Source organism: Protopterus annectens, chromosome 2.part1, assembly GCF_019279795.1.
Source record: "Protopterus annectens isolate FY-2018-M chromosome 2.part1, PAN1.0, whole genome shotgun sequence".
Taxonomy (NCBI): Eukaryota; Metazoa; Chordata; order Ceratodontiformes; family Protopteridae; genus Protopterus; species Protopterus annectens.
The window spans coordinates 1,995,839,202-1,995,866,534 of record NC_056729.1 but is presented as its reverse complement, the minus strand read 5'-3'; the positions used below and the strand labels follow the sequence as shown (position 1 = coordinate 1,995,866,534).

Genomic DNA, 27,333 nt, shown 5'->3' with positions numbered 1-27,333 from the left:
ATAGGGTTTGGGATGGAGCTGAGCATACAGATTTTTAGATAAGCACTAGACTAGCTGCCCTTGTGGGCCATTTTAAGTATAGAAGACACCTCTTCTTTTGGCTTAACAAGAACCCTACTGAATGCCTTGAAATTTGAAGCTACAATCACAGCTGAAGAGGAATTCCTCCAATCTGAACAGGATACAGGAAGAGCCACTCCTGCTCTGACCCTCCCCAGCTCAGAGGGTGACAATGGAACCCAGCTATCAAGCAAAGAAGCACAAAGATGAAGAAGAAGCAGAGATGGATCTGGAAGTTTTGGAGTTGACTTGACCCCCCTCCCAGGTCTCAGCCATCAGACTTCAACTCCAAGACTTATTCTGATCTGACAAAATCTGAGTCGAGTAAGTAATGTATACTGTTGGAGTCAAGGTTAACAGGACTATCGGCTTTGATTATCACTAGGACTATTGGCTCCAAAGTGGATGCTTGGTTCTATGGGCATTAGATCCGATGGTTGGATCAGAATGGGATATAATAAAGGAGGGATAGTTGAATCTGTACCCAGTGCTGCCAATGGGGTTGGCACCAGGAGAGTCCTTAGTTGTATCTGCATCTGGAAAAATCCTCACATCATCCTGTTGATGTCTTCTTCAGTAAGACTCCTCGATGACTCGAAGGAACCCAACAAAGATACCACTGACAGTAGTCTCAAAAGATGCATTTCTTGCAAAAAAGGAGAATGAAGCCAGGGACAGAACATCTCTGGACAGTTGTAAATTATTACTGATATGACTTCTTGAGTCAGAGGCAATGAATGTGTCTGAGAGCAACACAATGAAATACATCACTGTAGCAATGATTTCTTTCACCTACATTGCTATCAAACATTAGAGGTGTACACAGAAGGCAGTTATCTTTGTGTGTTGGGAAAAGGCACTCAGTTTGTGTGTGAAAGCAAAGACCACTTATATGAATACTTACACGATTACTGATATGACAGTATATAAGCTTGACAACTGCAAGATGTGTTGCTATACTATCACCATTATGTACATTAGAATTCTTCACAGTGAAAGGAGGCATACCTTATTAGAAGAGGTAAAGCCCACTGACTCATTACATCTGAGAAAAGAACTATATTTAGAAATTCAGGGAAGACAATCCAAGGTTTGACTCTGAAGCTGTTACTTTCTAATTACTTTAACCTTCAGTACACATACTGTAAATGTCTACAGATTAAGTTCATAACATACATGCATATTTTTACTTTTTCTCACAGGGGCAAATAAATGATATATAAAATCTTAAATTTATTTTTATGTGTAATCAAAGAATTAGTAATAATATTTACCTGCTCCATAAACCTACATTTCCCAGGATTTCTAATGGTAATTCAGAAATAAAATGCAAAGCATTACTGAGAATTGTGATTTGGCACTAAAACATTCAACATGTAGCTGTTATATTACTTCTGTACATAAAAGCACTATATAACTACTGTTTATAACTAAATGCTCAGATCTGGTGTCACTAAAATGTTATTAGATAATGCCAAACCATTTTGGAGATTAAAATCTCCACTGATATTCTTCCTGCAGTACAATGCATGGTCATTAGACTATACTAAGTTACCAAGCTGCATTACATTCAGTTTCCACTAGGTGTGCCATATCAGTACATCACTTCTAGTTAAGGAGAAGAAAAGCTGCCCATGTACAAACGTTTATTGTACAGCCATATCAGAAAAAAAAAAAAAAAAGACAAAGGATTTTTCCTCTTGTAATATGCAATGACCCAACATTTAAGCAGTGAAAATGGTTTTATTCCCTTTAGTTTTATATACGGGCCAGGCATATTTTTATCAATTAGGAGAGAAGTTGTGGACAGTAAAGAGATGAAGCATTTTACCTGGGAGGGAAAGAGGACAAGGGTCAAGTGGGATAAGCAAACCTTCTAAAAGAACAAGGGGTTTAGAATGACCTAATCTGAAGGAATATTTCAGAGCTGCACAGTTAAGGTTCATTATATATCACACAACCATAACAAGAAATGGAAAGGTAGTAAAGAAACAGGTCAAGAATACATTTGGGTTGCAGGCTAGGGACTGCCTTCCGTATCAGGGATTGATATCAGAGTATAGGCAAAGAGAAAGAGACAGGGGTATCCTAAGTAAAAGACCTGCTCTGGTAGAGTTTTTAGCTGAATCTAGAACATAAGTTGCTGCTAAAAAAGGGATAATTAGTGGGGTGCATAAAAATATTGTACAGTAACTATAGGAATAAATCAGAGGAGGTTGGAAAAGACTGGGAAGAGACACTGGATAATCCATTTACAAACAAACAATTGACATGTGCATGTCTCCCAAACATGTAACAAAGTCTAGATGATTTAGGATTTTTGCTTTGAAGTGTTTGCATAGGTATTGTTTTACCCCAACTAGACTCCAAGAAGATTTCCCAGGCAGATTTCAAATGTTGGAGGTATGACAGGGAAGAAAGAGGTAACTGGAAACACATGTTTTGGGAGTGTAATGAGTTGGCAGACTTTAAAAATTCTATACAGAATACTCTGTCAGAAATATTGGGTGTTATATTTCAATGCAATAAGGACTGCCAGGTGTGTAATTAAGGATTTTTTTTTTGAGTTGGGATACATGATCTGAACTGCCATGACACAGTAAGAACTTAAGTTTAATTCTGATGGCTGTCAAAAATTCTGATGGCTGTCAAAAAAAGCAACTACTAGAAAACGGTAATCATAGTCTAAACCAACTGTATTTGAAGAAGTGAATATTTTAATAAAGATAAAAGAGCTGGAAGTGGGATCATTAGAAAAGGGTAGGAGCAAATTACAATGAAAATTTGGAAATTGTGGGAACAATACCTACAGAATAATGTTTTGGAGGAGGAATGAGGTTTAAGGGAAGGCAGGAATTGATCTACTTATGTAATGCTGGATTGATGATAATTGTATAAAAAATATATATGTGCTGTATAATGTTTGTAATTGTGAACATATTAACATGATTTTTCTTTTACTTAAATGTATGTTTGCCTATGCCTTTAAAAAGCACCTTTATTGAATTATCTCTTGTGACAGAGGCAAACTTATATTTATATAAACATAAACAAATTATATTAAGTTCACATTTACAAATATTATACATCGCATATATTGTTCTATACAATAAAATCAAACCAACAATACCTAAATTGCTCAATTCCTGGTTTCTCTTAAACCTCATTCCTCCTCCAAAACTATGTCTAAGTCTTAAGTTGTTGTTGTGTCTTTCAGCTTTTCCCGGTTAGGGGTCAACACAGCGAAACTCCGGTCTGCTAATGATTGGTAGTTGATTTTTACGTGCCGAGTTACCAGCCCTGATGCACAACCTTCTACGAAGGTACGCCCATTCACGCATGTCTCCACACAGAAGACGCTCTAGCTGAGAATCGAACCGGACAGCGTCTTACTGTGAGGCGACAACGCTACCGCAGCACCACCACCGTGGGCTGCCTATGTCTTAAGTAAAGGTGTTAAAAATTCCATTGTCTGAATCAGCTAAAATGGTATTGTTAAACTCAGAATTGGGCTGCATGTAAATCATTGAAGGAATAATGGCAGTCTTAAGTGCATTTTTGTGCATTTTGCTGTTAAGTGGTATGTCATACAGGTGTTCTGGGTGGAAGGGGTATAAGATTGTAGAGTGAAATCAAAATGTTTTTTTTTTTACATTTGTTTACCGGGAAAGTCCCCTTTTGTTAATTCTGTTCTCTAGTATTTTGAAAGATGATGACTACACAGGAGGGTTCTGAAATAACTCCTAATGCATAAATGTTGTACATCTGTGTAGACATCTGTGTAGGCTCAAATTGCCCTGATTTTTATTGACTCATGACAGTGCAGCATCTCAGACAGAACTATACACTTGTCCTCTATTTTAAATGATAACTGGTTCTCACAGCTGTAGTGACCTAGGACTAAGAATAATAAAGTAATGGGGTGCATGGCACTTCTCCCCTTTCTTTAGTTTTCAAGGGAGAGTTGATCAGGCTGTATGTGAAAATGAACAGGAGATACATTTCATTGTTGTCACTGTATGAAACAAAGTTAGGTCTGAGTATTTACAGAATATCACAAAGTAGTTTCATGCAATCAGGACTGAGCAGTTCTCTGTTTGGAGGTGATTATTTTTGTGGTATAACAATGGGGGTCTATGTTAAATCATTGAATGCTTAAAAAAAGAGAACAATGATTTATTGAACCCATGTAAGTGAAAGCTTACAATCTCAAATGCTTAGAACAGCAATTTTTTCCAAGGGGAAAAAAAAAATCGTTTCACCAAAAAAAAAAAAAAGGTTAAAACATTACATAAACTGGGGGGGGGGCTTTGCCCCCCACACTCCCCTACTTAAATATACCAACTCTGAGATCACAGTACAGTCAGAAAAATGGCAAAGTAATGGAGGCAGCCAAGAGATTTCTTTCCCAGGGAAAAAAATTTGCTTATATGCCATTTGGCTATTTTGCCTTTTCTTGCTTTCAAGTTCGATCAAGACGCATTCGAAAGAATGCGTCTTCGATCATTTAATAGGAACTCTAACAATGGAACCTGTTCAACTGCCTCACATCTGAAATATATTTTCTTTCTCAAACTATCGCTGGTACATAGTCATAGTAGTAAGACTACTGCTGGAAGACTACTTTGAATGTACACGGTGGTACATAACTAGTTATTTATTTATTTTTTGTACAGGTTAATCATCTACATAGTCTATCACCTCTCTGACCCCTTTCTGACTTGCTGTCTTTGTATATTACAGTGAGCCACCAGTGCATTCTGTCTTTTCTACCAGTCCATAACTTTGTTCTCACTCTTTCCCTTGTTTAGAGAGGTCCAACTCTTCACAGGAAGTACTTAATGACTCATAAGGGATGTATAGTGACCCTGCAATAACAAATCAGAGTAACCATGGAATGGCCATCACACTGCTGTGGATTCTGGAGTTGATAAGTGAAGGCTCTACACCTCTGACATGCCTGGCCTTCCCACAGACCACAGCATGCTATGATGTACAGACTAGGAGCATCCATGCCTCCTGCCAATTGTCAGTGTAGTCTATAAGCCCAACCCAAATGCACAGCCTCAGTCCATGACCTACATGTAATCCACTGGTCACCAATGAGCAACAGGCCATGGCCAGCATCACTAACACATCACCATAATCTTTCCTCCTGAGGCAGGTGAGCAGACACCTGCTTTATTAATCCTCTCCTATGACTAGTTATTTATTTAAAAGTGTAATCATGCTAAGAGTTGACCCAGCCTTAATGTAGCATCATCCCACTACAATTAGCTTCAGCCACCCATTCAGTTACTTTCTGCAGTGTCATCTTGCTTTGAAATTATGAGCCGCATCTGAGCTTCCTCCATCCACCAATAGGAAAGAAAACCAAATAGTATCAGATGCATGGTTCTACTGAAATAAGCCAAAGAACACTTGATATCCATTTTATACAAAAAGATATTAACAGGATAAGCACAAAGACACAGTTTTCACGGGCGACAAGGAAGCAACATCTGGTTAACTGACTTGCTCAGAGTCACATAGTAGGCAGCTGCAAACTGTGGGACTCAAACCCAAGTCTGCTTCAAGGTCTAGACATAGCAGCACACAGTCTTAAACTTAAATAATTCAGATAATAAAACAGGCAATTTGACAGACTGATTAAGAATACATTTTGAAACTATAGGAGTAGGAAATATAGATTGGCAAGAAATGCTACTTTTATGAAAAATCAGAGAAGTTTCTTCTTACCATTAAGATGCAAAAACTCTGATATATGATGAGTCTATGACTCATAGATTCATAGGCATTAACTTTGCAATCAGTCTGCAGACCATTACAAGTCTAGTTCAACTCCCATATTCAAAACTTCCAGTCTCATGGAAGGCAAGGTAAGCTAGACCATGGGAGAACTTCAGACTACCCATCCAATTATCAAGGCTTACCTTGAAGCTGCAATACTGGTACTCTGATTGACATGTTGTGGAAGTTTGTTACACAGGTGGGGGGGTACAGTGAGATATGAATCTATCAAGTCAGTGTATCTCATTTATCTTTTGATGAAGGTTTAGTTCTTTTTAACCAAGTATTTGAGTCACCATATGTTCTGCAAAGGAATAAGAAATCAAGGAGGACTGGATCTTTCATGGCTGAAAAAGGCGAGTTACAGATTTTCACTGAGGAGTCAGTAAGAGACTAAGTACAAAACAAGGGATGTCTGTCTGTCTTGATAATTAAGATTTCTGAAAACACTGATCTTTTTAGTTATGAATCAATGAGGTATTTCAAGATGAGTGATATATTCATACAAATAGATGTCAAAAGGTGCATTATATTCAGCAATGGGTCTGATTTCTGGATGTAGAGGAGATGCCTTTGGAAATGAGATGAACCAGATTCTGAACTTTTATGGGGCTATAATGGTTAAGCAATAAGGAATTATCAACAAGTGTTCCTAGGTCCCTTACAACAGTGTCTGATTGGAGGAGTGTGTCACCTATATGGTATGAGAAAAATATTTTGTGTAACAAAATGATCTATACTACATTTTTCACATTTAATTTGAGACTACTGCCCTTGTGCCAGTTGTTGTTGTTTGTCTTTTGGCTTTTTCCCGGTAAGGGGTCGCCACAGCGGAACTCCGGTCCGCTAATGATTGGCAGTAGATTTTTTTTACGAAACGCCGAGGTGCCAGCTCGACACACAACCTTCAATGAAGGCACGCCCATTTACGCACGCATGTCTTTCAAACGCTACCCAACCGCGGGGAGGACATGCAGACTCCACACAGAAGGCACTCCCAAGCCAAGCCGAGAATCGAACGGGAGAACCTCTTGCTGTGAGGTAACAATGCTACCGCCGTACCACTGTGGCATGCCCTTGTGCCAGTTGTTAACATGCAGACAAGTGTAAGTTGGGTGTTGTTATTGCTCCAGCATGGATTTCACCATGTTAACAACTGGCCCTTGTGCCAGCTGTTAACGTGGTGAAATCCATGCTGGAGCAATAACAGCACCCAACTTACACTTGTCTGCAAATGTAGAAATGTTGCCCTGAACATATGAGAAATAGATGCCAAATGGGTGTGGGTCCAACAGTGAGCCCTGTCATAAACCATTAGTAGCTTTTTTTTGCTATCAGAAGTGTCACCTGCAAATCTAGCCACATGGGTTCTGTCATTCAGCTAGATTGTTACAGACTGCACAACATAAGGATTTATATTCAGATTTACAAGTCTGTCAATAATGCCTGCATGGAGGATAGTGTCCAAGGCCTTGAGGAGGTCCAGATATGTTGAATGTATGGCCTAACCACTATCCACTACTTTGTTGACCTTTCTAAAGGCACTATTTGCCACTGTGGTCAGAAAGTCCTTCTATGTGGCACATCTCATTATCAGGGGTTTTGCATCCAGGAAGAAAGAGGTCATCATTTCTCTCTACTCTTCCCTCATTAGACCAGTCAAAAAGTATAATGCCCCATTTGGCATGTACCTCACTAGACACCTTTAACAGCTGGAGAGGTCTCAAAAGTACCTCATAAAGAGGATCCTAGGCCTTACACACATGTTCTACATGGACAGATTCAAAAAAACTCCAGCTATTCTCTGTTTCATATCATCTACTAACAGGTGATCTCTGCTTGACTTACAAAGCCATGTCTGACCCAGCTCTGTTAGAAATGCTACATCTAAAGAAATCCCAATCCCTCCACACCACACGCTCCAGAGACCGCAACCTCTTTACCACAATCAACAGAACATACAACCCAGAGACTGCCCATGCTCTGGAATAGACTTCCCATACATGTCAAGCAGAGCACCTCAGTGGCCCTCTTCAAGAGAAATCTTGATGAGTGGATGGGAAATAGAAAGTTCACCCCAGGGATCACTCCAGTTGCTCTACTTTATATTGGCACTGGGAAGTAATGTCGGGTGGCACGATGCCAGGCCACTTCTATGGGCTAGGCTTGTAAAGGCTCCAGGGCCATTAGCCTAGTACACACCTATGAACCTATGAGGTTAAAAGGCAGGACCTTACTTACACAAAGCCGAACTTATGAAGGTCAGGGTTAAGAAGTTTTCAATGCCCAGATTAATGAGGTCTGAGATAATATGTTCCATAGTTTTACATATCTGTAATGGGTCTATAGTTGCTAGGTCTGTGGTCGCATCACCCTTATGCAATGGCATTACAGTGGTTGTTTTCCAGGTTTCAGGAATGTAGCCAGTGGATAGGTTTCCTTAAAAGAGGTTAAGTAGGAGTTCAGATAGACCATATTTGGCACTGATAATCTGGCAACCTAGCATATTATCAGGGGCCATGGAAGAGGTATTTTTAGCTTTTGAGAGGGCTGAGAGAACTTGCTACATAGTAATTAAAGAGGGTGGCTGAGATTGTTGAATCTGTAGAATACATTTAACTGTGGATGGAGTAAAATTTGCATTAAATGCATCAACTATGATATTAGCTATTTTCCTTGGCTCAGGTGTGTACTAGACTAGCTCCAAACATTGTTGAGTATTAATTGCTAACTTCCTGACATAGTTAAATAAAGATTTGTGATTATTTTTGGTTTTAATAGCAATTTTATGTTCATACTCAGCTTTTAGTTTCCTAATGGTTTCCTTAAGCTGTTGACTAATTTGCTTAAGTGCTCTCTTAGGACATGTAGAATGTGACCACTTATAAGCATTAAACAATTTCTTTCTCTTATTATATAATTTATTTATATGGGTATTCATCACTGTATGAGCCTCTTTTTACATTTTACATTATATATGGTATGGAAAGAAACTGCCTTATCAGTACATTTAAGTCAGACTAGATGTCTGAGACACAGTTTGTGGGTTTAGCAATGGGATTCATTGGAGAAGAATGTATTTAGGTCATCAAGTAACCAAAGGTTTGCTTTTGAGAAGTCCATAAACACATGGGTATTTACATGGAAAAGTACTACCAGTTTTAAAGGAAAAGGTCACGAATTTATGGTCTGATTTCACGGATTCACTTGAGAATCTCGAAAAACCGAAATACTGAATTTCAGTTTTCTGAAATTCAAATCCCGAAACCTTACAAGCCCGAAACACCACAAGTGCAAAACTTGAAATACCAAACATACACTACAAACACAACACACACATACACATACTCTCACCCCACAATCAAACATACAATCCTAAAATACAAATAAGCAGGGGGGCAAGCCCCCCTGCACCCCCATGTAGGGGGCTGTGCCCCCCACACTTCCCTACTTATATATTCTAACTCTGAGACCGCACAATCACACACACAAATGTAACTCACACCCACACATTTCACAACCAAAACACACACTAACATACACTACAACCCATAGCCTACATACTCATACAGACTTACCTGCACTTGCATCCATTCATACACCGCAACACCAGAAGCTCCGAACTTTGGGATTTCGAATTTCGCGCTTCTGGTGTTTTGAGATTTCAAGCTTTCGGGCTTAGAATTTCGGAAAACTGAAATTCGGTATTTCAGATTTTTTGAAATTCTAAAGGAAACCTGATTTCACAGGCAGAGGATACACATGGAGCTGTGCAAGAAGTGGCCATGTTTACGAGAACTAGATCAAGGTTACTAGGGTCACTAGTAGGATGGTTAACAATCTGCAAAAGAGAGTAAGCATTTATAATGTCAAGGAAGTGCTGAACATGCAGACCATTGGCAGTTTAGGTGAGACAGTTTATTGATGTATTGTTGAAGTCCCCCCACTAAAAAGGTTTTGGGTTTAAAGGGAATTTCATATAACATGTTAAGATAGCTTTCATGCTCACTGGGGAACATACAGGACATTTTATAGCTAGCTATGAAGCAATAATTGGTCTTGTTTATGGTGATTGGACATCTAGGATTTCAAATTTGGAGTCCTGAGACTCTGTCGTAAAGTGGCGATGATATCCTTGACAAATATTGATGCTCCCCCACTGGTCTGAAAATGTGATATGCAATATATCCAGGAATAGAGGGACTGTATTCACTACAATGAAACCATGTATCTGTATGTAACTACACATACACGAACATGTTCAAGTTGCATGAGAGCCTCAAATTCAGGTATTTTTTGTTAAGACTTCCAATGCTGAGTACAGCCACATCAGTGTGTTCAAAATTACAGTATACTAGGTTGAAATGTCCATTAGAAGAACGTTGTCTAAAAAAGGCAGTATAGGGACAGGAAAGGCTTTAGCCAGAATATGAAAGCCTTGGCAAAAGAGGTGAAGAACATTCCTGGAAAAGAAGGAAAGCTTGTCAGCCATCTCATTCCAAGCTGACAAATTCTGTATTTCTCCTAGAAGGTCAAGGTAATCATCATAAGGAATAGGGGTTTATAGAAAAAGTATATTGAAGAATATAAAGTGGCACAAAAGGAAGAAGAGAATTCTTTGACAAAATTCAAATCCCAAGGCAGAGATGTCCTAAATATAGGTGGTTTCAGATGCTAAATAAAAAAACAAGGATATCTTTGTCAGTAGGAACTGTGCCATCATATACCTACACATAGGTTATGAAATGCAGAAATACCATACACATGGACTCAGATATACAATTATTGAAATTTTGAATTAGATAAATACAGGATTTACCCCAAACAACTGGAAAAGAAAGGAAAGTGGAAGGAAACCTCTGTCACTGATCCACTGCATGAATTCAGTGTGTGTCTTTTGGCTTTTCCCAGTTAGGGGTCACCACAGCGGAACTCTGGTCTGCTAATGATTGGCAGTAGATTTTTACGTCCTGGCTTGCCGGGCCTAATGGACAACCTTCAACGAAGGAACGCCCATTCACACATGTCGCCACACAGAAGACGGTCTAACTGAGAATCGAACGGGCAACGTCTAACTGTGAGGCGTCAACGCTACCGCAGCACCACCACCGCAGTATACTGCATGAATTCAGTAAGCTCCAATAAACTCTTGCTCCAGCAATCACTTTCATTATCAATTCAGCTACATTAACTAAAGGGCATAACAATGCAAATGTCTGTACATAATGTAACCATCTGTAGTAAGGAATAAACACTTTGCTGTAGATAATGTAAATATTATACTGCACTATTGTAAACAGCTTTGTACTAATTCGTAAGATCAATGCCACTGCTTTAAATGCATGTAAAAGTATAAAATAAATGTCACTTTTCAGGCATTATTTGCTATGCAGTTCTGTTCTCTAACTACTCATAACTGCTTTGATGTATGTTTGATATTTTGTTTCATTTTCTTGTTTTGACATTTTGTCATATTTGCTTTGTTAATTTTTGCTCTTGTTTGCAACTACCCTGAAGCCCAGATCTTGGCTGAAATGGGTCAGCTAACCTGCCTATGTACCAAGTTATCAGATGGGTTTATAAGCTTACCCTTCCACTGATGGTAATGCAAATACAGTGCTATGTATCAATGACATGCTTTATTGAGACAATGGACTGTATTCTCATTGGTAGATTACTTGAATAATTAAGCTAATTTATTATATAATGAGATGGTTCATTTGTTTGCATCTGATGAAGTCTGAGCAACTTAGATGAAAACGTTGTGTGTGGAATTGTGTTTGTGTGTTTGAATTGACTATTAAACCAACTTTGGAATTCTATCATTGATCCGACTATTTTCCTTCATCTGTGGTACTTATTTTGTTTAGTTTTGGAGTCAGTGTTTAAGTACCTGTTCCAGTGGTATTTTTGGTTACACTGAAGTGACAGTGACTCCCTCAAAGGCAGCAGTGTTCTGAACTGTGAGACCTAACATATGCACTCCTTGGAAAAGGGCAAAGGTAATGGATACCAAATGACAGGTGAGCAGAGGAGTTTAGAAAAGTATCCATGACCACAGATTAAGTTGATGTGATCACTAGCCACACTCCTAATAAATGGCATTAAACACTGGGATAATTTGGGTTACATTAAAATAACTACAGCCTGTGAGAAGGTAACTATATATGAGGGAATTTCATAGGGAATAAGTATATGGAACTGCTGAAATGTTCCAAGATATAAGGACAGCAAGAGTCGTTGGAAGCTGCAACAGAGATACCTGTATGATACCTGTATGAAAATGCAGACTCAGGGAGTGTTTACAGGCAGCAAATAGACCAAACATGACAAGAAAATAAGAGAAGACATCAGACCAAAGGAAAATGAAAAGCAGTGTGCATTGCCTAACAGTGAAGTAGGCACTTGCAAGTCAAATGGAAAAGACTGCAAAGCTAAACAGACAGCAGAAGCTGAACTGGAAGTTGTTGGAAGAAATCCAGAAGATGTCAAGGAAGTTGGATCTCCAAGCCTGGGCATGTAGGCTAATTTGATTCTTGACTACCACCTAAACCATTAGAAAACAGTTGAGGAAGTCTTCCAAGGGCCAGTGAAGGTTTGCACTTGGAAAAAATCTCAGACTTCTTGCTGATGGGGACCTGCCACAGATTTCACAGCTAAACCTAGATCTAGGCATTGGATGGAACTTAAAGGGCTGTTTCCCATCTACAGATTCCTTTTTGAGTTGGATGGTGATCAAAGACATAGTATTATAAAAGTGGTAAATGTGACAATATCTTGACTTCTCTCCCTCTAATCAGCTGAAAACTTCTGGAGCTACTTGCAAACAGATTAAAGCTAGCATTGGTAGCATTCAAAAGTATTTGTTGAAACTCAAAATGGAGACCCAAGACATGTAAATAATATTTCAACATGTCATCGTCTTGAACCTAACAGTGCTGGTTTGTGAGCCCACTGCATGAAATATAGCCTTGAGAGGCTGCGGATGAACTTCCAGTCATCAAAATTGCTAAATAGCCGTGTCTTTCACTTAAGTTGGGCAACTATACCTTGTTGTTTCTTCTGAAGCTGTATCCCCTATACAGGAAAAAGTACACTATTAATATGTAGACCATGAGTGGACATTGTGCAAAATTTTCTTTCTGCAGACATCTGGGTGTTAGGAATCCCCACCTGCAAGAAAACCAATGAAATGGTGAGGTATATTCTTGCATTCAGCAGCAAAGGTCGCAGCATTAGTGAATAAAAGGTGATGGTCGCAAAAAGGAATGACCAAAAGAAAAGGCTCAGTGTAGTTGAGCGCAATCTCTAGCAACTTGGCTGGCAAGCAGTCACGGATTTTCCAGACATGTTTACTGATAACATAAGTAACTAGAAGCAACAGTGGTGGCAGCACCCTCATCAACAGTTGCAGCAGGCTAAAATATTCCATCTCATCTTTACATCCACACAAAATTACACACAGAAAACCCACATAAAGTCCAATTGTATAGAATAGTCCTCAGATAAGAGACCATCAGGAGTGTCAGGCAAGCCACCTGAATACAAAGTAGAGGAAACTGGAGTTTGGCCTTGAATATTGCAACACATGCAATACTTCATTGTGGGTTCCAAGAAAAGGTCAAAATGTTCCTCTATGAAAAGATCATCCTCTTCCTCCTCCTCTACCTTTTCATCAGAAGCATGATGACAAGCAGCTCAGCTGAATGGCTCAAGATGCTGCCTGGAAGAGAAGATCTCAACAGGCCCCAACCAGCAACAAACTTATTAGTAAAATCAGCCAAGGCAAGGGTATGCTGCTGAAACTCTGACATTTGTGTCTCCAAACAAAACAAGAGAACAGACAGCTTTCCATTTGTCTGAATGATCATGGTAATAAATTCAACAGTAACACTGTCAAGCACAGTGAAATAATCATCACCCTGACACTACTGATAGTGCCACTCTAAATGAGATTAAAATGGTTTCAGCATTGACAAGAAAGAAAAAAAAAATTGTGGTTACCGACAATTGTCTCATGTCAGTGGTAAGGCTACTGAGAGCCATGATAAGCTGCTTGGCAGTGTTACAAGTGACATGGGAGAGAGAATGTTAGAATGCTGCAAGTAGCAAACTTCATCAGTTCAACCAAATGAAAATTCCAGCAGGATAATCCACAATACCAGAGGAGCAGAGGGTCAGCAGATGTCTGACCTGAAATACCCACATTGGAGGCAAAGATGTATTTTCCAAGTGTAAGGAAGCATGACATATCAATGACAAAGTCACAGACAACTCCATAGTTGCCGTTGTCAATAAAGGTAATGAAAAAAGCCTGATCAATAATCCTCTAGATGACGTTTGGACAAAATAATGTTGATAATGTACTGCAAACCTACCTCCCCCTCTACAGTAGTGTTATTACTTCTTGTAATGCCCTACTGTGGACTCTAAGAATATAATCTCATCTTTGTGGAAGAATGAGAGAGTTTGCTTTATTCTTTGCAACTGATTTATTAGGGTATTGCCTCAGCACTTTAGCAGACTGAGAAAAAATATGTACCTTTCATGTTTGATGAGGGAGGGGGCAATGATCAGGATGATGAGATGTCCCAAAAGCAACATAAAATGTTGAATGTTCATCTTTTAGAGCTAATTTTACTCAGACGTTTAAACTGATAATAAACAAGTTACATAACTATACTTAAAAGACACAAATAAACTAGTCACAGGAGAAAGTTAAGTACTGATACTCTTAAAAGCAAGGAAATAAAACTACATAACTGCAAGCAGCTATAATGGAAGGCAATCTTTTCAGGTGATGGTAAATAACTGAAGAGACGAGTCCACTTCCTCTTCCTGTACACTTTTCTTCCACTCTGATGTCAAAGAAATAGAAAAGAACTGTGCTGGGCCCACAAAGAAAAAAACTTTGGAAATCACTAAGAAACTACAGTGGTGTAAGTTGATCAGCACAACAGTAGGTGTTCAGATGATCACTGCTGCAGTAGCCTTAGCTATATAGGTTATATATTGTCAAGAATATAACAGCTGACCATCTTCCAAAGTTTCATGTGCCCAAACTGTCAAGCAGCTTGAGCTGAACTGACTAAAAGACAACTTTATGCTAGCAGAGAGATGGAGGCTGAGCCCTGAAAGAATAAAGCTAGGAATAACAAACAATAAATGTCCACACCCTGGCATAAAAACGCACCAAAAACAAGAGGGAGCATCTACTGCAACAATGATCATTTGAACATCTACTGGTATGGTAAGTTCAACTTACATATCTGTACTATGTTCTTCATAGTGATCATTGCTGCAGTTGCCTTAGCTATATGTGTATATTACCAAAGCTAACTATATCTGAGAGGTGGAGGGAGAATGGGTCCAGCAGCCCCTGCATAATGGTGCTATCAAAGCATGATCTAGACCTAGAGAAGGTATCCAACTTATAGTGCTTTGTAAAAGTATGTACAGAGGTCCAAGCAGCAGCTTCTAGAATACTTCTAGACTCTAACCCTTTCCAAAAAGTCATAGAAGTAGTAATCAAAGTCCTTGTATAGTAGGCCTTGACTTTGCCTGGAATAGTTTTTCATGGTGAGTATAACAAAAGGTACTAGCCTTAGACAACCATTTGGATACAGTCTGTTTTGACACCATTTGCCCTTTCTTCTTACCTTCACATGAAATAAACAATTGATCTGATGATCTGAAAGATTTAGTTCTGTCATGACTGTACCTCAGTTGTCTGTTGACATCCAAGGTGTAGAGCATCCTTTCTCCCTCATTTTTAGGTTCAGGAAAGAAGATGGACAATTTAACTGAAAATAAACATGGATACCACTTTAGGCTTAAAAAAGAAGTATCAGTTCTCAAAGAAACCCTGACCTTCTAGAAAATGAGGGAGGGTTGACTCAGGCCTCTCAAGGAAAACCCCCTTCAAGAATATTTTGATATGTGACTGCCTTGAAAGAGGAGGATCCATAGACAGATATGCTGAAATGGCTGACAAATGAACCTTGACAGAGGAATAAGAAAGGTCATAGGATAGTAACTCACACAAATATTGTAAAACCAGAGAACAACTAGTCCCAAATGGGTGCTGGTTATGTTATTGGCTCCAGCTAGAAAAACTTTTCTATTTGCTAATACATGGCTTTCTAGAAGCAGGCTTTCTTGCCTCCATTACCTTCTGCACATCCTCAGAAAACAGGTGTCTAAATGGAATTAAAACCCTATCATCCACGCAGTTAGCTGAAGCTGACTAATGTTGGGGTGTCTCAAACACCCCTGTTCTTGAGTGAGTAGATACATTCTGTGAGGAAGCTTGTAGTAATTGCCCCTGGTCATTTTTAACAAGAAGGGTGTCACCACAATGATTTCTGGGGATTCTTTCTGAATCTTCAGAAGTACCCTGGATATTAGTGGGAAGGCATATATTCCTGTCCACAGAAAAGAAAATACATCAGCTTTCCAGACCTGCTTGAATGGAGTCCCGGAACAGAATTTTGCCAGCCAGTTGTTCAGAGAGGAGGCAAAGAGGTCTACTTGAGGATCTCCCCACAGATGGATCAAATCTTGGAAGACCCCTTGATCTAGTTTCCATTTGTAAGGTTCTGCCCTGGTCCTGCTAGTTTGTCTGCCACACAATTTTGCTCTGACAGAATGTAGGATGTGAGTACAGTGAGATTGTGCTGTGAAGCTATATCCCAAGCTAACATGGCTAGTCTGCAAAGGAGGTAGACCTAGTTCCCCTTGCTTGTTGATGTATCACATTACTGTGATATTGTCAGCAACCACTTGAGGAGGTCCTGGGGACCAAAGATGGTTCAGAAAATTGACAGCCTTGATCAGGGCAAGCATCTACTTGATATTTATGCACTTACATCTGTCCTTGATGTCCCACACCCCCTTCACTTTTATCTCTTCTGAAACTGCTCCCCAAGCAAAGTCCAAAACATCTGAGGTAACTGACTGCTTTGGAGCAGGGAGGGAGAAGGGAAGACCCTGAATTAAGGATATCTGTTGTTTCCACCAAGCAATTTCTCTTCTGACAAATCCCAGTACTGGGATCTGAAAAGACAAAAGGTGTTGATGCTGGGACTAAACAGATTTCAAATACAACTGTATCTTTCTCATGTGGAGTCTTGCCAGGGGCATCTTGAGATTCATAGATGCCATGAGACCCAAATTCCTGAGGTATTCCCTCCTGGTGTCTGATGTCTGAGTAGGAAAACTTAGAAATAGATCTAAATAAAATCTATTTTTTTTTTCATGTGGAAGTGAAGCTCTTTCAACTGAGGTCTCTAGTTGGCATCCCAGGAACACAATCCTGTGTGAGGGAGTCAAGAAAGACTTTTGAATTTTCTATTGGAATCCCAGCTTGTGTAAGAGATCTCTCACCCAAGAGAGAGGGAGATTCCTGACATTTTGAAAAAAAGAGTCTGCAGCGATAAAAAAGTCATCTAAATACAGAAAAATGTATGTACCCTCTAGCCTGCAAAGAGCTATAACTGGAGCCAGACACTTTGTGAATACTCTTGGTGCAGTGGATAGTCCAAAGGATAAGGCAGTGAATTGATAATGTGATCCAGACACACAAAACCTTAAGAAACGCCAGAAGTCTGGATAAATAGGAATGTGACGATAAGCGTCTTTTAAGTCTAGTGTTACCAGGAAATTTTAAGGAAGAAGAAGAAGAGGCAACAGGTCATGAAGTGACAGTTTTGAATTTGGGGACTATCACAAACTTGCAACCTCTTTTTAAAAGTCTGCTTACCTGAATTTTGTTGAGACTGTTTATGTTTTTTTTTTTTTAAATCAAAACTGGATGAGAAGAAAGAAAATCCCTTGGACAATTTGAGAAAGGAGGGCTAAAAAAATAGAGATTCCCTGGATCAGCTTGCCCTTTCATCACACTTTTAGATCACCTCTGCTGCAGAGGGGTCAAACATTAAATCTCTATCAAAGGGAGAATTTAAAATCTCATTTTTAACGTCATCTGGAAGGTACTGAGAATACAGCTAAGCAAACCTCCTTAAAACCATACCAGTGGCCATAGCCCTGGAAGAAGTATCACCAGAGTCATACATACACTGCAAACAATGAGCAGTGACCTCTGCAATTGAAGAAACTAAGTTATTTAAAGCAGATTTTTCTTCACAAGAAGAAACTATAGATAAAACATTCCTCATACTTTCACAACATGTTAGAATAAACTTTTAACATATGAGCCTGATAAAAATTTTGAAATTCAAAGTTGGAGAAGTTCTCACTTTTTACCATAACTATCAGTAATTTTCCCATCCTTATTAGAAAGAGTAGGATTTGAATTAACTAAGTGCTAAGCAGCAGAGGAGTGAACTAAGGCTATCACTCCTGGATCAGGTTTGGGAATAGTGTATAAAAATGTAAAAGATTAAGGAACTTTATACATCCTATCTGCCTTTTTAAGAACAGCTGGATGACTATCAGAAAACTGCAGGCAGAAAGACAAACATCCTCTAAAGCAGACAGGACAGAAGGAATGGGTCTAGGTCCTGGAATATCCTTCTATAACAACTCAGCATTTTTGAGGGACTGAAAAACCTTGGTGTTCTCTCACTGAAAACACAAGGCCATTCTAGCAATAGGCTCAGACTAAGAGAAATCCCCACAGGGAGAATCAGAAAGAGAGCTCTCCACTGCGTCTGAATCAGAAATCTGGGGACAAAACCCTGAATGCATCCCTGCATCTTCATGTTCAGATTCAGAATCTTGAATCTCATCAGGAAAGGAACCAACCATCCCTCTTTCATTTACCGGAAACTACTCTATAAGAAGGAGCAATAGCCTGAACCAAACTCTGAGACAGTCCCAGCAAAGTACTCTTAGACAAAGAAATTTGAAGAGGAGTAGATACATGCTTAGTTTTCTGGGGGTTTTTGACAGGAAAAATGGGGCCAACTGTGTTGCTAATGGCAGCCATTTCTTCCCCGGGGATGGGCACAGCATTCTGACACAACAAGGAAACCTTTCCTATTCCCTCTCCCAGGACCGACGGGTTGCTCTCCCTTGCCCACTGAGAGAACCTCAACAACTGCATAGGACGTGGCTACCCTCTAGTCCATAATGGCTGGACTACAGTAGAGGGATCTGGGGTAAAAGATGAGTGGTCTAGGTACAAGAAATGGCAACAACAGAGTCACTCACCTGCAGTTAAGGCATATTGCTAGCCTGCTGCTGTAGCAAAGACTATTTGCTTAACTTTTTCTTTTTGTGGCTGGAAGAAGGACTAACCGTGGCATGGGAGTGACCATCTGTTCCATGGTTAAGCTGAAGATGGTGCCTCTATCCTGAGGAAACAAGCAGCAATGCCAGTAAAACGACCAGTCCACAACAGTTTTTTGTTTTTGACAGAAAAAAAAATAAAGTAAAAGGCACTTTCAAACAATATGGCAGCCCCATAACATTAAAATAAACATAATTTATTCACAAAAAATAGTGTGTCAGTTTAGATATCACTACTTTCAAACTGACAATAATGAGTGCTCCATTTAAAAGCATGTTACAGTCTGGAGGTAATCTGTTAAAACACAACACTCTTAGCTTTAAAATAACTTTCTGAAGAGGAAAGTAATAAAACATCAGTAACAAATATGAAAATGGAAGTTTTTTTCTCAAAGGAAATTTATCTGCTCAGTTAAGGAAAGTACAAGCTGACCATCAATCCTCAAAAATCTCATAGTCTTCGGCTGCAGTAAAGTTCTAAAGAGCTTTGTGCCCAAACTTGTCTTTTAGTCAGCTCAACTCGAGCTGTTTGGCAGTTCAGGCGCACGGAACATGCATGGAGTTTTGGAAGATGAATCTATTATATCCATGACAGGATATAACCCATATCAGTCTACTGCAGCAATGATCAATATGAAGAACACTATAAGTGCCCTCTGGTGGTGGCTGGAATGTATAAATGAAGAGAAGGTAAAGCACTTTTGCCATATCCACTTATTCTTTGACTGCTGTCAAGGTAATGCACATAGCTGTAGGCTATCACTTCACAAGGCTCTTTCCTTCTCAGTACAGCTTTACTTTTACTTATAATATATGTCAAATACTCAGACACAGGGGATATAGCCAATCTCCAAGCAGACAAACTGAGTCCAAATATCACCCTCCCTCCAATCCTATCTTCTGATATCACATACCTGCATCTACACTCCCTCCTCAAATCTCCCAAGAACAAGACCTCAAAGTGCCATCCAAGACCATGAAACTACATTTATGAGGCCAGACAACATACGGGGTTTACTACTGGTCAGTCTAAAATATAACTTGTCAGATCACCTACAGATGTCATTTAATATCAGCCACCAAACAGACTTCATGTCAGATTAATTGGAGGACAGCAACAGTCATCCCCTTGGGGCAATATCAGACCCTGGTAATTATAAATCCAAAAGCCTGATAAGCCTCATCTGCAAGGTTATCAAAAGGATCATTATGGATTTAAGAAATAACATTGATAACCGACAAACTCTCAACCCATTCAGTTTGGATTCATCAGGGGCAGATCCTTCCCACTTAACCTGGTCGACCTCTTTGAGAAGGTTACTGAAGCAATGGATGAGTGCAAATCAGTACACTCTACATATTTAGACCTCACACAAGTATTCAACACCATCTCACACTCAGGTATCATAAACTCTTCCACCTAAACATAAATCCCTGTGTAACTCACTGTATACAAACTGGCTCACAAACACAACCCAGGAAATTAGTGTGAGTGGTTCTACCACCTCCAAAAGTCCTGTCACTAGTACTGTACCCCAAGGTTCAGTCCTTGAGACACTGCTGTTTGGCATTTACTTCTTGGACATCAAAGCAAATGGTAAGAGATTATGGCTGACCAGGCTTGCAGACAACTGTAAACTTGCTTCCATCATAAACTTCCTCAGAGAACATTAAAATTCTCTAAAAGGGCCTTTCCCAAACAGCTGGTGTCAAAACCATGGAATAAAACTAAATGTCAAGAAATGTATAGTTGCATCCTTTGGCAAGCATGACATCCTTTGTAACTAAGAGATTGACAACACAACCCAGAAAGTTGATCCAGAAGTTACTGCTCTAGGAACCTATGTTGATAAAGACTTATCTTTTGATCACCATGTATCCACTATTGTAATGAAGTAATTACTCAACAGTGCTCTGCTGTCATTATACCGATCATTAAAAATAATGCCCCATTCAGTATGCACCAGTCCAAACACTTGTCACAGCTGGATCGACCACAACACTTTCTCAATAAAAAAATCAAGGGTCTGAATCTTAGAAACAATGAAGACAATCTCAAAGCCTTATCGTTCTCTGTATCATACAGGCTATTAAGAGGCACCCTATGCCTCATGTAAAAGTTTCAGCAGACCCTATCCTGTCAAAACTATTATACATTCATAAGTCCAATGGTAGTGTGAACACCTGCTGAAGAGATATGAGTCTCTTATGCAACATAATACCTCTTGTATGGAACAGTCTTCCACTCCACATAGAGTGATGTGCTTCTACTACTCTATTCAAATGTAATTTGGATGACTGGATGGGAACAGCCATTAAAGTTAATTGACTTTCTTGGAAAACTACCCATTCAACCATCTTGTTTGCAAAACAAATTAGACCTGATCAATGTATGTAATTCCTGTGATGAAACAGAGGCATAAATGGAGGATTTCTGCTGGCTGATGTATCATTATCCTGCATCAATTATTAGAAAGACATACTTATGAACATATAGGGTGTCTGAACTCTAGCATTACCAGCTCATACAATAATGTGTGAGGTTTGCTGCAGAAGAGCAAACTAAATTCATCTAAAAGGATTTCATGAATACTTCTAATCAGCTATTTAATAAATGGAAGAAAGCTGCTCAAGTGTCTCTGTCTGTGTTGGGGGGAGGTGGTATGTGAAGTCATCATACCAACTATATTGTGAGGTTGTACCATCTCAGGTTGTTAAATTTCATTGCAGAGATTATGTCAATGACTAACAGATTCAGGGAGAAGTACTTGGAGAATCCTACAGATTAGACAATCATTGTGCTTTCCCTATTGAGCTCTAGTAATATAGTCCTTGTAGCTAATCACATAATGTCCATCACTGTACGCTTTCCTGACCAGATGTGGACATAATGCTTCACAGAAGTGACCACAAAATTCATGATGAAGCAGCCCTTATGTCTTCTGATTAAAAATGTAGCAGTAGTCAGACATGTTTGGCTAGACAATAACAATCCTGTTATACTGTGGGTGGCTTATATCCTTCCCTCACCAAGCACGACAGATAAGGTATGTTTAGAGTAATGAACTAGGGTTCATCTCTCATTCATTTCCTTCCTCTTGCACTTCTACCTCAGTTAGGATACTACACCTGCAATAACTTTATCTTTCACTGGAAGTCATGTAGACAGCATAGTAACATGTATCCAACTCTTGGCAAGAAAGTACTGAACCCTTCTCCATCCACGGCAACCTTCAGGAAGTCACTTTTTGCTACTGGTGGCAAGATGATGACAGTGTAGATGAATTAATTGCCTATAATCATTTAAAAGACAAGTATCATGGAAAAATATGAATTGGTTGTATCATTTTCACTGTGCATGTGGCTATATAACTGGTCCAGCAGGGAATCAATGTAGTGCTACATGCATGATTTCAATTTGACTAACACAGCACAGGTGACACATAATCTGTTTCTAAGACTAGGTATTAAGAAAAAAAAAGACGGTGGATGAAGAAAGCTACACTGCATCATCAAGGGATTTGGAATAAACCTTTTTTACCCAAAAGACTAGTAACTAGTAGCAAAGTAAATTTAAAAATGCAGAAATTCATTTATGTTCTTGATAAACTAAGGCCCAAACTGTTTGTGTAACCAAAAATTAATCAATCTATATTCCAGAGACTGCTAACTTGGAAACCTGGCAGGTATGTGTAGGAACTACAAAAGAGGTAAATATATTCATGTATTCTCAATACACTTTTGTATATTAAGGATCGCCAGACCATCTGATCAATATATTTGTTCAACTTCCAACACTAAAACAGAATGTAAATTTTCTGCAACTTACTTTTTAGTGGTGTGTGTGGGTGTGGGTTTACTATAGCTGTTTCAGTTTATCAGTATCTTGCATCTCTAACACTTACATTCCTAAGATGTTTTGCACTCACTTTTTTTTTTTTGAAAGACACCAGCTTACGGAATCTTCTTCTCAAACAAAGGATTCTAATTCTTCTCCTTTTCCTTTTACTTTAGGAAAGAATGCTGCACAGTTTTTAGGTACTTATCACATAATGTCTGATGAGTATATAACACACTATTTTGTTCCTCTCTGTAGGTTGATTGTGTTATCCCTTAAAATCGACATCAAAACACAAGTAACAGTGTAAAAATTAAGCCTTGCTTACAATCAGAATTAAGATGCTACCATCCATTGCTTTTCTCCCTTTCATATTCACTTTGAAAATTGCTTGTCATTGTTACTTCTTTTCCCATGGTCAAGCCAAATCTGTATAAAGGATATAAGGATTCTTTTTAGAAATGATAGCAAGCAGCATTTTCCTCCCAAGTGTTTTTTTTTTTGTAGGATGGAATCCTAAGCAAGATGTTGACAATCACCAAGGACATATGTTGCTATGTGGCATGGTAAACAGAACAGGCAGCAGAAATACTGAAAATACATTTCATTCAGATTGGGCTAGGGGAGACAAAAGACAGCAATGAAAAGATATTTGGTGCGAATACAGATACCTCTACATGCTGGATGTGTTACATGCTCACAAGATTGAGAGGCAGGACTACATGTCACCACTTAAAAATGGATTGTAGAGTCCCTTGGTATCCTGTAACAGCTGCTGTATATGTCTCATATTTAAACTGGAGACAGCCTGCATGATTCTGACACTTGTCCTTGAATACCATCTTTTTTGATCTGCATAGTATCTAGGTCTACATTACAGTAGAAATATTTGACTTGGCAATAGTGCTGACCAGACTGATATTCAAATGAATAATACTTGTTTGTTATCAAAATTAAATTTACTGGTACTTGAGTCAATTTTTAGTATCAAAGAAAACATGTCTGCTGTATTTCCACTCACTGTATAATATCTGATCCTAGGTGATCAATACTATTCATACATTTGACAAGACAATATCAGTTTACTGAGAGCATGTAAATTGCAATTATTGCTAAGACAGAGGTATATTGTTCCCGTAAAAGGGAAATATTTTTGCTAATCTTCCTGAGAAATGAAAGATTTTCATTAGGTAAGCACCACTTGCAATTGGCTGTTGCCCATTATATTAATAATTTGGCCCTTTTCTAAATGGATCTCTTCCTATGGGAACACCATAACACATTGATGGATCACATATTCCATGTGGACCCTGTGGTCCTTCTTGGCCAGGATTTCCAGGCCTGCCATCTTTACCAGGTGACCCAGGTAATCCCGGCTGTCCATTTTTGCCAACTCCTGGAGGTCCTGGAAGACCTGAAATAAAAAAAAGGTAAATAATTAACTTAAAATCAATGTGTCAAAATCATTTTATTTATTTACCTTGTACAATTGTATAGTTTTTTCATGAACAATAAAATATGGAAGCATTTTTAAATCCAGTAACAACTGTATTATTATAAATGCTGTACAAAGGGTATTATTAACATTATTATTATTATTATTATTGTAATTAGTATTGTTATTATTGTATAGCAAGCCACTCCTTTTAGACTTTCTTAAAAATGACATATAACTTTTACAGGAAACTGAGGTGAAAAACTCATTATCAATTAATCAATCAGCCCATCAGCCGTTTATGAAGGAGTTCAATCACTGGGCATCACACAAGTTAATAAACAAAAAACTGAAGGAGTTCAATCACTGGGCATCACACAAGTTAATAAACAAAAAACTGTAAGATATAACATGTCCAGCAATATAACTGAGTTACCTGATGAATAAAATGTATCCAAAGTGCTCAGAAAGGTATGCATAGGTCTCTGCAAAAAGATGAGTCTCAAATGCTATCCTACTGCCTTTCAAAGATCATCTGTTCCAAAGCTGCATATACAGTAGATTTCATAAGTACTGTGCAAATAAAGAAAATAGTTTTCACCCCAAAATCTGTAATCCCATCCTGGAAGCTGCCAGCTGCCTTGACAAAGCAGAACAGATAGTGTAAAATAGTTGGTAGGGCAGCAAAATGGAGAGAGCAAGAGAGCTGGTAGGCCACCAATGACCCCTGATGACTAGACTGTGAAACATAGGAAATACCATGACCAGAAGCTTGAAAGATATTTGTCTTCTGATAGGCAATCGGACGAAATCTCACAGTACAGGTGTAACATGACACTACCATAGTGATCTGGTCAACAGCTACAGTAGAATGTTGCACTAGATGCAGTTGATCAAGTTAATTGTCAGGCAGCACCAAGCAAAAGGCAGTAGAATAGTCAAACCAAGTCTAAACACTGCATACACCAGTGTCTTCAAGTCCTGTGATGGAATAAGGTATCTAGTCCAAGTAATATTCCTCAGGCAGCATATATAATCTCATACAGTCAGCGAGTTGTAAATGAAAGTTATGTACTAATCAAATATTTAATCCTTGTCCGTTTGATACTACCTGTGGGTCCTCAAGCCACTTGTCAGATCTGACTCAATAGCATTAGTAGTCCAGACTCAAACTCTTATAAGATTTTCCTTCCCATCATGCACAAGTGCCTAGTGTTACCTCAGATCTAGTTTGAAATCCTGCCAACACAGCTGTATCTCTCTCTCTCTACACACACACACACATATATATATATATATATATATATATATATATATATATATACACACACACACACACACAAATATATGTGTATATATATATATATATATATATATATATATATACATACACATCCTTGTATTTCTACATGTTCATAAAAAGAAAGGTTGAAGTATTTCAGGCCTTAGAAGTCCAGGGAAAATGGGTGGAGGAAGGGTTGAAGGGTTTTAGTATCAGGCAGACATGAATGAAAGGATCTATCATTATGAGAAGTACATAGCTTTCATGTCCTATTCAGTCAGTCCGTACGACCTAACCTCTGGGTCAAAATCCCAAGTTACTTGAATTCAAGGGTGGCATCATGTCAGGAGACCTTTTAAGATAGCGGCACAGTACCACTGTGAACATTAAACTTACCATAACATTAGATGTTCGAATTATCACTGCTGCAGAAGCCTCAGCTATATGGGCTAGATCCTGCCAAGGATAAAACAGCCAGCCTACCTTCCACATGCCCAAAGTGTCGATTAGCTTAAGCGGAGCTGACTAAAAGACAAGTTTGGGTGCAACGCCCTTCACAGCTTTCCTGCCATCAGACAGAGGGAGCCTAAGTCCTGAAAGGCCAAGGTTAGGAATTACAAAAAAAAAAAAATGTCCACACACAGGTATAAAAACAGATTAAAAACCAAGAGGATGGAGGGAGGGAGTAGCTACTGCAGCAGTGATTATTCAAACATCTACTGTTATGGTAAGTTCATCTTACATGACTGTAGTATGTTCTTCGTATTGAGCACTGCTGCAATAGCCTTAGCTATATGGGCAGATTACCATAACTAACTACATTTGGGAGGTGGAAGGACAAGGTTAAGAGCCCCCTGGAGAATGCTCCTAGCAAAGCATGATCTAGACCAAGAAAAGTAATCAAGTTTATAGGGATATGTAAAAGTATGTAAAGAGGACTAAGTAGCAGCTTTTAGAATTCTTCTACAATCCAATCCCTTAGAAAAAAAAAACATAGAAGAAGCTAAGGTCCCTGCAGAGTGGACCTTGACCCTGCCTGGAATAGGACTGTCACAGTGATTATATCAAAAGTTAATAGCCTTAAGACAACCATTTGGAAATAGTCTGTTTTGACATTGATTGTTTATTCTTCTTATCTTTACAAGAAATGACCAACTGATCTGAAGATCTGAAAGATTTAGCTCTGCCATGATAGTACCCAATTTGTCTGGGGACAAAAAAGGCATGGAGTATTCTTTTTCACCATTTTTACGTTTAGGAAAGAAAAAGGCAAGATGTATAGTTTGGCTTCATGTCAACTCATACACCACTTTAGGCAGAAAAGGATTAGTTCTCAAAGAAATCCTGTTGTTGTTGTTTCTTTCAGTTTATCCTGTTTAGGGGTCGCCACAGCGGAACTCCGGTCCGCTAATGTTTGGTAGTGGATTTTTACGTGCCGAGTTACCAGCCCTAATGCACAACCTTCAACGAAGGCACGCCTATTCACGCATGCCTGTACACAGAAGACGCTCTAGCTGAGAATCGAACGCGACAATGTCTTGTTGTGAGGCGACAACGCTACCGCAGCACCACTACCGCGGGTTCTCAAAGAAATCCTGTCATTGTGGTAAATGAGGTATTTTTGACTCATCATAAGAGCTTGCAACTCAGATACCCTTCTTGTAGAGATCAGTGACA

General features: G+C 38.9%; 1 protein-coding gene across 1 annotated transcript in view; it reads right to left on the bottom strand.

Annotated features, from left to right (window-relative positions):
- Nucleotides 1–23,563: 23,563 nt before the first annotated feature.
- COL21A1 (collagen type XXI alpha 1 chain) overlaps nucleotides 23,564–27,333 on the bottom strand; it is a 4,597,064-nt gene continuing 4,593,294 nt past the window's right edge. The window contains exon 30 of the mRNA XM_044063368.1: nucleotides 23,564–24,353. Within this exon, the coding sequence (XP_043919303.1) occupies nucleotides 24,166–24,353 (188 nt within the window). The 3' untranslated portion in view covers nucleotides 23,564–24,165. The remainder of the gene's footprint in view (nucleotides 24,354–27,333) is intronic.